Source organism: Antechinus flavipes, chromosome 5 (genome assembly GCF_016432865.1).
Source record: "Antechinus flavipes isolate AdamAnt ecotype Samford, QLD, Australia chromosome 5, AdamAnt_v2, whole genome shotgun sequence".
Taxonomy (NCBI): domain Eukaryota; kingdom Metazoa; phylum Chordata; class Mammalia; order Dasyuromorphia; family Dasyuridae; genus Antechinus; species Antechinus flavipes.
This window is the reverse complement of record NC_067402.1, coordinates 35,660,848-35,673,596: the sequence shown is the minus strand read 5'-3', so window position 1 is coordinate 35,673,596 and position 12,749 is coordinate 35,660,848. Positions and strand designations below refer to the sequence as shown.

Here is a 12,749-nt window from a genome sequence, read left to right as displayed (position 1 = left end):
TTCCTGAAACTTAGACCGAGGGTCTGATCTTTCCTGCCCTAGAATCCTCTGAGAATAGGGATCAAGTGACTTGCTGAACCTTAGGCCTAGGGTCCTCCAGCCTTTGAGAAATCTCCGCCCATTCAGTCCCTTTTTATTTCAGACTATTGAAGCTTTCTCACCCCAGTCCGGATGCTTTTCTTCCTTGTTACCTAGAACATCCTTGTTATCTAGGCCTTCAGGTTGGTCCACCTCCTCAGGATCCATGTAACTGCTCTCTGCCCTTTAGACCAAATCCCGCACATCAATGGGAGCTTTCAGGAACCACTTTACTAAGAGATCTTGACTCATTCTAGTGCTTAAGTGCATGAACTAGCGAGTGGTAGGATAAGGCAAGTTATCAGAACTTTGTTTTAATAACTTTTTTTTAAGTTAAAAACCTATCAAATACAGAATTAAATTTCCAGTAATGTTTCAATATCTGCACATAAATTTCTAAGATCTTGTGCTTAAAGTAAACAAATTCACAATTGTAGCACATACCAGTTGACAGTGATTGTCTCATTGTGCTTCTCTAGGCAATGACACCTACCTAGCAACACCTGCTTAGCTGCAGGATTTGAGGTCATCCTGGCGTGGTTTTGAGCCCCCCAACAGCCAGCCAGCAGACCAGCAAAGACTGAAAAGAATTGGGAACAGTTGTGTTAGGCAAGTACCATAATCAGGTTGACAAGGGGGTGAAGCTGTTTCTATAGAGAATGCCTAGTTTCTACTAGTACACAAAACATTGTCCCTTTGTGCACTGATTGATATATCTGCTTTATATTTCCTCAGTAATTTTGTGGTTTTAAAGCTTAAATATGCAGAGCGCAGATACAATAAACTTGTCTTGACCATCAAGACCCGTGTTTCTCTCTTTTCTTACTTTCATGGTCTTTGTAAAAAAAAAAAAAAAAAGACTCCCCACATTAGTACTTATCCCTTAACATGGGTGTAAAAGGGCACCAATGGAAAATCAAACTTTTATATCATTGATCACTTGCCAGTAAATTTGGGGGCCATGACTAACTCATTCAATTAGGGAGTAGTCTCACCACAGAGGCTTTTCCACAGAGGCCAAAGTACAGCCAGCACCTGTTTCAAATTGATGGAAATCTGACCAACTGGTTTGGACAGAATATTGGCTTTTTACCAAAGAAAAGTTGCAGGCTTCAAAAGAGATAGTGCAAATTCAATCAGAACCAGGACATGTTGATCCCTTCAACAGCCTTTGGAATTTTCCAGTATTTCTGATAAGAAATCAGAAAAATGGAGGATGTTGACAGATCTTAGAACAATAACCAAATGGAGACAAGGGGTGTCTTACAGCCAGGTCTCCTGTCTCCTAACATGATTCCTTCATATTGACCAGTATGGATCATACATGTGTCCAGGTTTATGTTTTCTCATGATTTAAAGCTTTAATGCATCATTGATTAATCTTAGGAAGAGAAAAACATCCCAGTTACTGAAGTTTCTAGCTTCCTGGCAGTTCTGACTTTTCCATCTTATTTTCAGGTTGATCTGTAGGACTGATAGGGGAACTGCAGGGGCTGAATTAGTCCTTTCACAACAAATCTACCAATGCCTTTGCAAATTGGCTAAGTAGAATACACAAGATGATTTTAAGAGAGACAGATTCTCTACCTAGGGTGTAAGAATTAAAAGGAACAACAGTGTGAATTATTAATAGTCAGACAAAGACTAGAATTTTAAAAGTTCAGTATTGGGACATTTTTAATCTTTGGTAAAGAAACAAACTACGCGGAAGATGGCAGAACTGTTAAATGAGAATCAGTGTGAAATACAGTTTGAAACCCAATGAGGCAGAGTGGCTTGGGTTCAGGACACTAAGTAATGAGCAAGCTCTCTATCTCTACACAAATACCACAGCCTGAAATGACAGAGGTAATAGAGGGAGGTAACAGATACAAAAGCAAATGTGATGTCATGACAACTTCACAAACTGTTACTAGGATAAAAGGCCAAAAGTCTAAACAGCTGTGCTCTGTACAGGAGAGAAAAAGAGGAGGGAGGAGGGAAGAGAGAGCCAGAACCAGGGAGAGAGAGAGATAGTCTCGAGAAGGGAGAGAAAAAGAGGGGAGGAAGAGAGGAAGAGAGCTCTTTTTAGAGAGAGGAAAATAGAGCTGATAGCCACAAGGAATCCATAATAACCTGCAACTTGAGCTGTGAAGGGGCTGCCTTGTTTTTCTAATCTTCCAGAAGCTCTTGGTAAGAACCTTGATGATGACAGACTTTTCTGGTGGTGGGGATCCCCAAATAGGTGTAGGAGGAATGAGGGAGTTTATATTTGGCACAAGATGTATATTTTTGTGGAAAGTCATTGGTCTAAAGATGAATGAGATGAGAGAGAGACATTTCTTGTGCCAGCAATAGGAGATGGACATGTTTGTTCCTGTCCTCAATGCAGGAACAGCTGAAATACATATGAGATCCTAAAAGAGAACCCTCTTCTGTAGACTCTGGGGAGACAACACAAACCATCTAAGATTCAATCCCAAGGGAAATGGTTTTTGTTGTTCTCCTGAAGAAGTTCCTGTTTTCTTAAGTAGAAGTTAGACATGTAAGGACTCAGAGAACTGGGCCTGGGAGTAAGGATGACCTGAGTTTCTAATTATCACAGACAGAGCTGAGTTTACCTGAGGCAAATCATCTCATCCGTTTGCCTCCATTTCCTCACAGGGTTGATGTAAAGATCAAAGGAGATAGTGCCAATATGGTATGGAGCACAGGGCAAAGGACAGAAAAGAGGTGTTTCCTCTCACTCTCTTTCTCCATGATGTGACCCTGAGACTGCCTCCAGGTTTCCTTGCTTAGAACATTGAAACAAATTCCCCCATCAGCTGATGGATCGAGCTTGAACATCAGAGACTTGTGGGTCCCCTTAGTTGGACAGGAGATGGGGCAGAGCAGCAAAGTTCTTAAACTTTTTCTGACAATTAACCTCCAGACCACTAGTGGAGCTTATCCCACCTTTCTCAAAGCCATATTTTAAATTCTTAAAAATAATTCTCTGCAATCTCAAAATGTATATCTAATCTATTGCTTTATTTCTTTTCAATTGGAGAATGTGGACAATATTCTCTTTCTACTGTAGATATCCAATGTTGGGGTGAAAAATCTCTTTCTCCCTGTACTCAGATACCCAATCTGTCATTTCTTTTTAGAGAGCTGGTGAGCTTCAAAGCACTGAAAGGATTAAGAAAGACTTGTCCAGGGTAGAAGTGCAGGTTAGGATTTTCAGGCCTCTCATTCTGGCCCTTTTGGTTCACATTGTAGTTGCGACTTTCCTCTGAGGTTTTTGTGGATTTGGGAACGCAGATAAGAGAGAACTCTTAGAAGAAAAAAGAAGCAGAGATGGGAACCCATGGACTGTAAGCCTGATAGGACTATAGGATGTTGTGAAATCAAATAATATTTGAATTGTTCACAGAAATTTTGTGATACAAGGTATCCACCCTCCATTAAAGCAGTCCCTTTCAAACCACAGAAAACAAACTTTCAAGATTTCTTTATATTGATAGACACTTTGCCTACAGTGTTTCATCCTGTGTGAAACTCTATTGTTATTCAAGGGAGTTTCTCAGTTGCTCCCTTTGGATTACTTTCAGCGTTGAAGAGAGAGGAGAGACGGGATGGAAAAAGGAGGAAATAGGGGGAAAACCCTTTAGGAATGGAACGCTTTTATCAATTGAATTGAGGCTGGCTCTATTGTAAAAAACCATGTTAAATAATGAAAAGCAATAGCTAGGCTGAGCCCAGCTAGTAGAAGGCTATTAGGACCTTCTTGGGTTGCTTATTACTCCCTTATTTGGGAAGATGGGGTAGTTATGGAACCAGAATTCTTATTTATTTGTTGATATTCTTTTTCCTCAGGAAATCTTTCAAGTGGAGCATGGTGAAAATAAGCCGGATATTTCCCCACGGTGAGAATCAATAACAAACGTGGTAATACTTGTTCTTATATCAGTCACTGTATTAAACCCAAAAAATTCATTCTAAGAGGGAGGACCAAAAGTGTGTAATCTAGAGGTTCAAATTGGCTTTCTGGGGAAAATGTCCATCAGATATGATGTGGGAACTGGGGAAGAGAACTCAAAAGAGAGACTGAAGCAGGATCATTATACCTGGGAGTGGTTTAAGTTTTATCTGTTTACATAGGATGATACTTGTAACCTTAGGACTTTCTCAATATTCTGGCAGTTAGAAAGAGTATAGGAAGCTAGATAAATGGGTGTGAGTGGAATATGAAGGGATAATCTCTTTTTGAAAAAAGGTTGAAAAAAAAAATGAGGTAGGAATGTACCAGGGAAAGCTAAAGGGAGAAGTGAAATGGTGCATTAATCTTCTGCCCTAAGAAAAAGGCAAGATAAAGCTTTTCAGGTGGGGGAGGAGAGAAGAGGAGAAGAAGTTAAGAGAACATTACTCTCATCACTAGTGGATACCATAAATACGCAATAGGGATACAGAATGCTAACTTAGCCTGCAGGAAAACAGGAGGAGAATGGAATATGGGAAAGGCGGGGTGTTAAAAGAATAGATCTTTTGGGAGGAGGAAGTCAGTGGTTAGCAGCAAAATATTTTTGAGAAGAGACAAGGTGAAAGGAGAGAGAATAAATGTGGGGAAAATATAATTAGCAATGGTAATTGTAAAAAATAATTTTTGAAGCAATTTTCTCTGATCGAATATAATTCTCTCAGAAATGATGAGTAGAATGTTCTCAGGGGGAAAAAAACCCTGGAAAATCTCCATGAACAAAATGAAATATTCCGTACATGAAATGATAGCAGTATTCTGTGGTGACTTGTTGCAACACAATCCTTCACAATTAATCTGAATGATTCATGATAAAACTTCCTATCCATTTATAGAAAGGAATGACTGTAATCTCAATACAAATCAAAGCATTTTCTATTTCCCTCTTTATCTCTCTTTTCAACTTAATTTCTCTTGAGGCTTTTTATTTTCATTAGAGTGGAAGATCTAAGTTTTTTTTTTTCCTCCACAATTTGTATAGAAATGTTTTGGATAATTTCAAATGTGGTTTTTTAATTGTGAGTGGGAATCAGGGAAAGAACCTACAAAACAAAAATGTTAAAACCAAATATAAATTTTTTTTTAATGTAACATAAGTAAAATATTAAATGAATTAAAATTAAAGAAAAAAGATTGTTCACTTTTGTACCTTGTTGGTTATAATAGTTACATTGCTTTTCAATTAGTAAATCTCAACTGAATGGGAATGTGAGAAACCAGAGCGCAGAGAGTTTAAAAGAGAGAAAAAGGGGAAAGAATAAGCGGAGGCACAGTCAATAAATATTTATTATCCACTGTAGGTGAAGCTCCATTTAAAGCACTGGGGGTACAAAGAATGGCCCAAGCAGGGCCTTGGCCTAAAGGAGTTTTCTCTCTAAGGAGGTGACTTTCATAGAAACAACTCTATATAAGTGGTTTACCAAAAAAAAAATTAGAATTAATGAAGGTGTCTCTTGGGCTTTGTCCAAGTAGGAAATGGGGGAGAACATAGGCAAGAGCACATTGACAAGGGTCCAGTTTTCCTCCAAAGGCCAGGAATCACTCTTGTAGATCATAATCCCTGTGCTGCTGCTACCTTTCCTACCCACATTCTGTGTCTTCACTTCTTCCCCTTTGCTCATACAATCCCTTCTTTATTCACAGACATGGTCCAGAAGTTGGAAAAGACCCGAGGTCCCCCTCACCGTGTTGTACCCCTAGGCTCAAACAAAGGTTATGTGTCAGACTTCAAGATCCAGGAGGACATCACTGAAAGACCAGGTATTACTCTTGGTAGATCATAATCTCAGAGCTGCTGCCATCTTTCCCACCCACATTCGGCTTCCTGATTTCTTTCCCTTTGTTCATATGGTCCCTTCTTCATTCACAGACTTGGTCCAGGGGAAGAAGAAGGGCCTGTTCCAACAAATGAAAGCATTTTTATGCAGAGGTCACCGTGTTGAACCCTTGAAGATTAAAACCATAAAAGTGGAGGAAGTCATTCCTGTAAATAAGCCAAAGGAGGAAGGGGAACCGTCATGGGTAAAAAATCTAAGTTTTGCGGTTCCTCCTCTGACTCTGGCAGTACCTCGCTTAATGCTACAACCTTGTCCACCTGTGTATCTCCATGACATACGGGAAGGCGCCAGAGTCTTTTCCAGCAGTGCTCCCACCAGGATTCTCCATCCTGCCTTGGGCAGAGAAAACAAGGATTTGTATCAGAACATCCCCAAACTCTACATGCAAAGCCCCCAAGATGGAGGGTATGGAGACAAAGGACCCTACTGGGGATTCGTAAAAGGGTTGGCTTGTGGAGGATTTTCCGAGGAAGTAATTGAGTAGCTCAATGAAAATCAAAGGTGTAATAATAACCATTACTAGGATAAAAGGCCAGGAGTCTAAAGAACCTTGAGAGAGAGAGTGAGAAAGAGAGCTCTGGTGGCCTCAAAGAACCCACCATAACCTAGAAGTTGACCAGCTAAGGGGCTGCCTAGTTTTTCTCATCTTCAAGAAGCTGTTAGTGGTAAGAAGCTTGATGATCCAGACTTTGCAGGGGGTGGGGATTGCCACATATATGTAAAAGGGAAAATGAGGTAGTTTGTATTTGGGGCGAGTGTGTATTTTGGTGGGATCAAGCTGAACTATCAGAGACTTGTGGGTCCCCTTAGCAGGAGAGGAGATGGGGCAGAACAGCATCAAAGGTTTTAAACTTTTTCTGACAATTAACCTTTTGGCCCACATTGCAGTTGCTTCTTTGCCCTTGGTCTTGTGGATTTGAGAACACAACTATGAGAGAACTTTTAGGGTAAAGAAGCAGGGGTGGGAGCCCATGGACTGTAAAACTGACTGGTCCATAAGATGTTGTGAAATCAAAGAATATTAGAATTATTCACAGAAATTTTGTGATTTGGGCAGTCTGATAGAAGGTACCCACCCTTCATTTAAAACAGACCACTACTAATCTCAGCAAATGAACTTTCAAGATTCTTCTTTATAGCGACAGGCAAGACACTTTGCCTACAATTGTAGTTTCATCTTCTATTTCCTCTATTGTCAATCAAAGGAGTTTCTCAGTTGCTTCCTTTGGATTACTTTCAATGATGAGGAGTGAGGGAGAAGTGGGATAGAGAAAGGAACAGGGAAAGGAACCTGTGGCAATGGATCATTTTTATCAATTGAGTTGAGACTGGCTCTACTGTAAAAATATATTGGACACTGAAAAGCAATAGTTAGGCTGTGCCCAGTGAGCTATTAAGGCCTTCCTGGGCTGCTTATTACTTCCTTATTTGGGAAGATGGGGTAGTTATTGGAACCTGAGTTCTTAGTATTTATTTATTGACATTCTTTTCCCTCAGGAAATCTTTCAAGTGCAGCATGATGAAAACAACCAGGATATTTCCCCACGGTGAGAATCAATTAATCAACAGACTTGTAGTAATATTTGTTTTCTTATGTCAGTCACTGTATTAAATGAGGAAGATATATACCCAAAAGAATTCATTCTAAGAGGGAGGATCAAAAGTATGTAAACTAGAATATTGCCAGATACAGAGTATAGAAAAATAATGTCAGAAGTCACAATGTTGAGGGGTGAGGATATATCCCTAACAGTGATAGAGGTCCCCACCCTGGTGTTGCAGGTTTTGTGAAAGAATTCGCAATCCCAATCTCCAAGTGAGGTTTTGGGCAGAAATGGGTTTGGTTTCACTGAGAAATCTCAATGGCCTAATACTTGATTAGAAAGATAGTGAAGTTTGGGATACCAAGTCTTGCTTTTTTATTTAGCCTTTTATGGCTTGGGGCAGGGGAGTGATTGAGGGACTAATTCTCAAATCAATAAGGGTGGTGATTGTGCCCCAGCCCAAGACCTCCAAATGAATTGTAGGTGAGGATAATTGTGGGAGTTTCTCCTGGGAAATCCAGTAAGAGGGTGGGAATGTTCCCAGAGGGGGAGGGTTGGGATTCAGGGTTTTTCCAACCCAAGTGCACCCCCACCAAAGATCAGGGGGACATAACCCTATTATATTACATCAATAATTCTAATGGAACAATGAGAGTATCAGAGCACTTTAGGATAGAGATGTATAAGGTCACCAGGCAAATAGCTCCGGGAATAAAGAAAAGTTCTGGGAGGAATATGTTGTTGAGATGGATGATATGTGTGCTAAGCAAAGGGAAGAGTGGTGGATGACTGAGCCTGCAAATCTGGCTGACAGAAAAGGGAATTTCATTAGAGGGCAGAAGGTGGGGAACAAAAGAATGGATTGGATTGTGATTTGGACACATTGAGATTCAGATGCAAATTGGCTTTCTGGGCCAAAATGTCCAACAAATATTATGTGGGAATTGGGAAAGAAAGCTCAAAAGAGAGACTGAGGGTAAGGATCATTATACCTGGGAGTGGTGGTTTAAACTTTATCTGTTTACATAGGAGAATGATACACTTGTAACCTTAGGACTTTCTTAATATTCTGTCAATTAGAGTATACATAGCTAAATAAAATGGGTGTGAGTGGAATATGAAGGGATGATCTCTTTTTTAAAAAGGTTGAAAAGGAGATAGGGATGTATCAGGAAAAGGGAAAGGGAGAAGTGGAAAATGGTGCAAATTATCTGCTCTAAGAAAAAGGTCAAGATAAAGCTTTTCAGGTGGAGGGAGAGAGCCGGAGGAGAGGTTGAGTGAAAGAATATTAATCTCATCAAAACTGGTTCAAATAGAACACCATAAATACTCAATAAGGACAATAGAAATCTATCTTTGCTTGCAGGAAAATGGGAGTGGAATGGAATATGGGAAGAGTGGGTAATAAAAGCACTGGTCATTTGGGGAAGAGTGAGTGGTCAGTAGCAAAACATTTTTGATGTGAGACAGGGTGAAAAGAGAGAATAAATGCAGGAAATTAACAATTAGCCTTCATAATTGTAAAACTAATTTTTGAAACAAGTTTTTTTGATGGAATAGCATTGTTCTCTGGGAAAAGATGAACAGAATGCTCCCTGGGGAAAAGCAAAAGCTGGAACATTCTCCAAGAACAAAGTGAAATATACCTTATATGAAATATGTTCTGGAATGACCAGTTGTAAATGATTTTGTTGTTCTCAGTAACATAATTATCCACAACTAATCTGAAGGATTTAGGATAAAAATTCCTGTCCATTCACAGAGAAGGAATGATTGTATACATACCAAAGCATTTCTCTATTTCCTTATCTCTCTTTTTTATCTTTATTTCTCTTGAGGCTTTTTATTTTCATTGGGGTTGAGAGATCTGTTTTTTCACAACTTTTACGGAAATGTTTTGGATAATTTTAAATTTGGTTTCTTAATTGTGAATGGGAATCAGGGAAAGAACCTAAAAAGCAAAAAAAAAAAAATTTAAACAAATGTAAAAGAAAATTTTTGAATGTAATTGGGTAAAAGATATAAATTAAAAGTTAAAAAAACCAAAAGAGGTCATTCACTTTTGTACTTTGGAGCTTATAATATTAACTTTGCATATCTATTAGTAAATATCAACTGAATGAGAATGTGAGAAACCAGACTTTAGAAGAGAGTTTAGGAGAGAAAACAGAAAGAATAATTGGATGCCACTGTCCCATAAACATTTATAAATTATCTACTGTGGGCTAAGCTTCATGAATCAAGTTTCCTAATTCCTTCCCTTTTGCTCATATGCAAAGGGGAAGGAATATATGATCCCTTCTTCATCACAAATTTGGCCCAGGAGCAACATCAATGATACCCAGAGGTCCTTGTCACTGGATAGCATCCTTAGGCTCCAACACTGTGAAAGTGTCAGCTATCATGGGCCAGGAGGAAGTCATTCATGTCTGGTCAGTGACCAAGAAAAAGAAGCTGGGAGGCCCATCATGGATCAGAAATTTTGCTTTTGTAATTCTTCCTCTGATCCTGGCAGTGCCCAGATTAATTTAGAACCATGCCCACCTACTTACCTTCATGACCAAAACCCCCAGGAAGGAGGATATATGGGCAAAAATGTCCCTATTGGGGCTTTGTGAAAGGATTGGCCTATAAGGATTTCTCCCAAGAAGAGCTAGAATAGATTTTTAAATTTGAGCTCTCTTGATTTCCCCCACAAGTTAAACAACTTTGTGGTTCAGGACAAATATTAGATGGCTTAACAATTAGAACACGAAGGGAAAAAGTATAGAAATTTTAAAAAACCTAATAGCACCTCAACAATCCTCTGTGAAAAACACATAGAAATATTTGTGCCAAATTTTGAAACCCCCAGATTAAAGAAAAAATTTTGAAAGAAACCAACCCATTTAAATAGGCTGGAGCTATTATTGGAATTGAACAAGACACATCAGCAGCCCCAATAAAGGACTGGAAACATATCTATCAATTGTTGATTCTGAACGGGGAACAAGGGAGGGGAGAGTGAAGGGAAAAGGAGAGAGAGTAAAGAAAGCACAGAGTGAGACCAACTGAGGGAGGGAGGGAAGAAAGAAAGAGGAGAAAGATTGAGATTAAAGGGAAGAGAGGAAAATGAGAAGAGTGTGCGAGAGAACTTACATTGGAAAGATTTAATATATTTTAAATTTTATTTTTTCATCTCATTTCAAATAGTATTTTTTGAAATAACATGTAGTTTTCAACCTTTGTCTTTGTCAGACTTTGTGCTCTCAATGTTTCTCCTTTGCTCCCTTAACCTCACCAACCCCAAGACAACAATCTAATAATTGCAATTCTTTTTAGCACATAACCACATTTTTCATATTGTGCAATAAAAAAATCAGATGAGGTAAAAAAAAAACAAAAAAAGAAAAAATAGGAATGTGTGGGACAGGATGCTAGTCCCCCTAAGCCAGATACAAACAGAAAGCATTGTAAGGAGAAGCCCAAACTATGCCCAAAGGGCTGTCAAAATATGCATATCCTTTGATCCAGCAGGGTTTCTCCTGTGCTTGTATCCCAAAGAGAATCTTAGAGGGAAAGGACCCACATGTGGAAAAATGTTTGTGGCAGAAACTGGAAACTGAGTGGATGCCCATCAATTGGAGAATGGCTGAATAAGTTATGGCATATGAATATTATGAAAGAAATGATGAGCAGCATGATTTTAAAGAAGCCTTGGAGGGTCATGAACTGATGCTGAGGGAAATAATCAGAACTAGGAGATCATTGTACATAGCAACAATATTATACCATGATTAATTCTGATGCACATAGTTCTTCCAACAGTGAGATGATTGAAGCCAGTTTCAATGATCTTGTGACGAAGAGAGCCATCTACACGCAAAAAGAAGACTGTGGGAGCTGAGTGTGATTCACAATATAATATTTTTACTCTTGTTTTTTTCTTGTATTTTATTTTTTCCCTTATTCTCGATTTTTCTTGGGCAAGATAATTATATAAATATGTTATGTATAAGGGTTGAAGGAGGAGGAGTCAGGCACAATGCAACAGGAAGTAAACAAGCAATAAAGTTTGAGTGGGTCTGCTGTGAACTAGTAGGGACCGCCTCATGGGCAGAAACTCTGGTTGCTTTGAAATCCACATCATTTATAGGAGGTATCTTCTTCTCTAATTGGTTGTGCGTATGACCTCATAGATCTGTGGGAGGAGGAAGCAGGTTCTCTTTAACCTGGAGTTCCCTAGAAGTCAGCTGGAGGTCAGCTAGGCAGGATGCGAACATGTGAATAAAAGATCTTGAACTTTGCACATCACTGTTCTTGAATGCTCTATCATGTTTAAACCATCTTTCTTTTGAAATGATGGCCAGAGATCTCTGAAGACCTCAGACAGAGATAAGCTTGGTAATGCTGGTTTAAGCACTGCAAAAGACAGTGCCTGGAGATTTCTTTGAGGACCTGGGAATTAGGAGAGACTGGCAGTAGTGAATGCAGAGTGGGCATTAACAAAGGTTATTCACAAAAGTAGTGAATGCTGAGTTGGCATTCACGAGTGGCACCCAATGTGGGGGCAGTGCTGTAAATTGCCAGATCCCTATTAATCGGGAAGACAGGACTTGCTTTCAAGCTCTGAGGAGTTTACTCCCACACCCATTAAGTATAGCTCAGCAAGGAAAAAATCTAGAGCCAATAGAGATGGTTGAGAGTATAGAGCAAAAAGTATAAGAATTAAAGATTGAGTTAGAGGTAAAACGAAAAATTGCATTACAGACGATAAAAAAAAAGAATTAGAGTTAGACTTAGAGTTAGAGAAAGGACAAAAACTTAAGTTGCAGCAGTAAGAACAGTTTCACCTATTGGCTGAAACAGAAGAAAAAAACAAGCAGAAAGTTGAACATGCCACGTGGAAATACCAGAGAAAGTCTCTAGCATTGTTAATTTATCGCATCTGCTACTGCTTAAGGGGATCCTACTGGATGTAATAGTCATTTTACTGAAAGAACTAGCCTGCAGATGGAAAGGGATTTAGTTCTTTTCATATGCAAAATTCGGTTTCCCTCCAATTCTGCCCACCACCAGCATTCGCCTTTAGGGAATTTCCCATTTCTGACCCTCCTCCCTCAACTTCACCTTCCTAATCGGGAGGAGGAGGAATTGGAATGGGAGGGGTGATGACAGCATCAGCACTGCCCACTAACCAGCTGCAAACCCCATATGTCATCATTACAAAAGGCAGGAATAAGCTTCATTGCCTCAGGCAAGGAGCGATTATGGTGCCTTGAGGGCAGTAATTGCTATTGTGCTCAGAGAGTC

The 12,749-nt window shown here is 39.4% G+C and overlaps 1 protein-coding gene across 4 annotated transcripts; it reads left to right on the top strand.

The window, feature by feature from the left end:
- Positions 1 to 2,036: 2,036 nt before the first annotated feature.
- Positions 2,037 to 11,745, top strand: LOC127564112 (uncharacterized). 4 transcript variants are annotated; one of them, XM_052000427.1, is made up of 7 exons: positions 2,037 to 2,250; positions 3,319 to 3,413; positions 3,916 to 3,965; positions 5,720 to 5,836; positions 5,946 to 6,318; positions 7,411 to 7,460; positions 11,265 to 11,745. In XM_052000427.1, exons 2-7 carry the CDS (start codon positions 3,397 to 3,399, stop codon positions 11,270 to 11,272), a joined length of 615 nt encoding a protein of 204 aa, XP_051856387.1. In that variant the 5' UTR covers positions 2,037 to 2,250; positions 3,319 to 3,396; the 3' UTR covers positions 11,273 to 11,745. The 4 variants fall into 4 exon arrangements, 2 of the variants coding, with proteins under 2 accessions (XP_051856387.1, XP_051856386.1); XM_052000426.1 differs by having other exon boundaries at positions 11,253 to 11,745; XR_007954194.1 differs by lacking the exon at positions 3,319 to 3,413 and having other exon boundaries at positions 5,946 to 6,578.
- The last annotated feature ends 1,004 nt before the right edge of the window (positions 11,746 to 12,749 follow it).

Coding starts and splice junctions, on each gene's coding strand:
- LOC127564112 (XM_052000426.1), top strand. Junction 3,966..5,719: donor AAGCCGGATATTTCCCCACG/GTGAGAATCAAT, acceptor CTTTATTCACAG/ACATGGTCCAGAAGTTGGAA. Junction 7,461..11,252: donor AACCAGGATATTTCCCCACG/GTGAGAATCAAT, acceptor TGATGCACATAG/TTCTTCCAACAGTGAGATGA.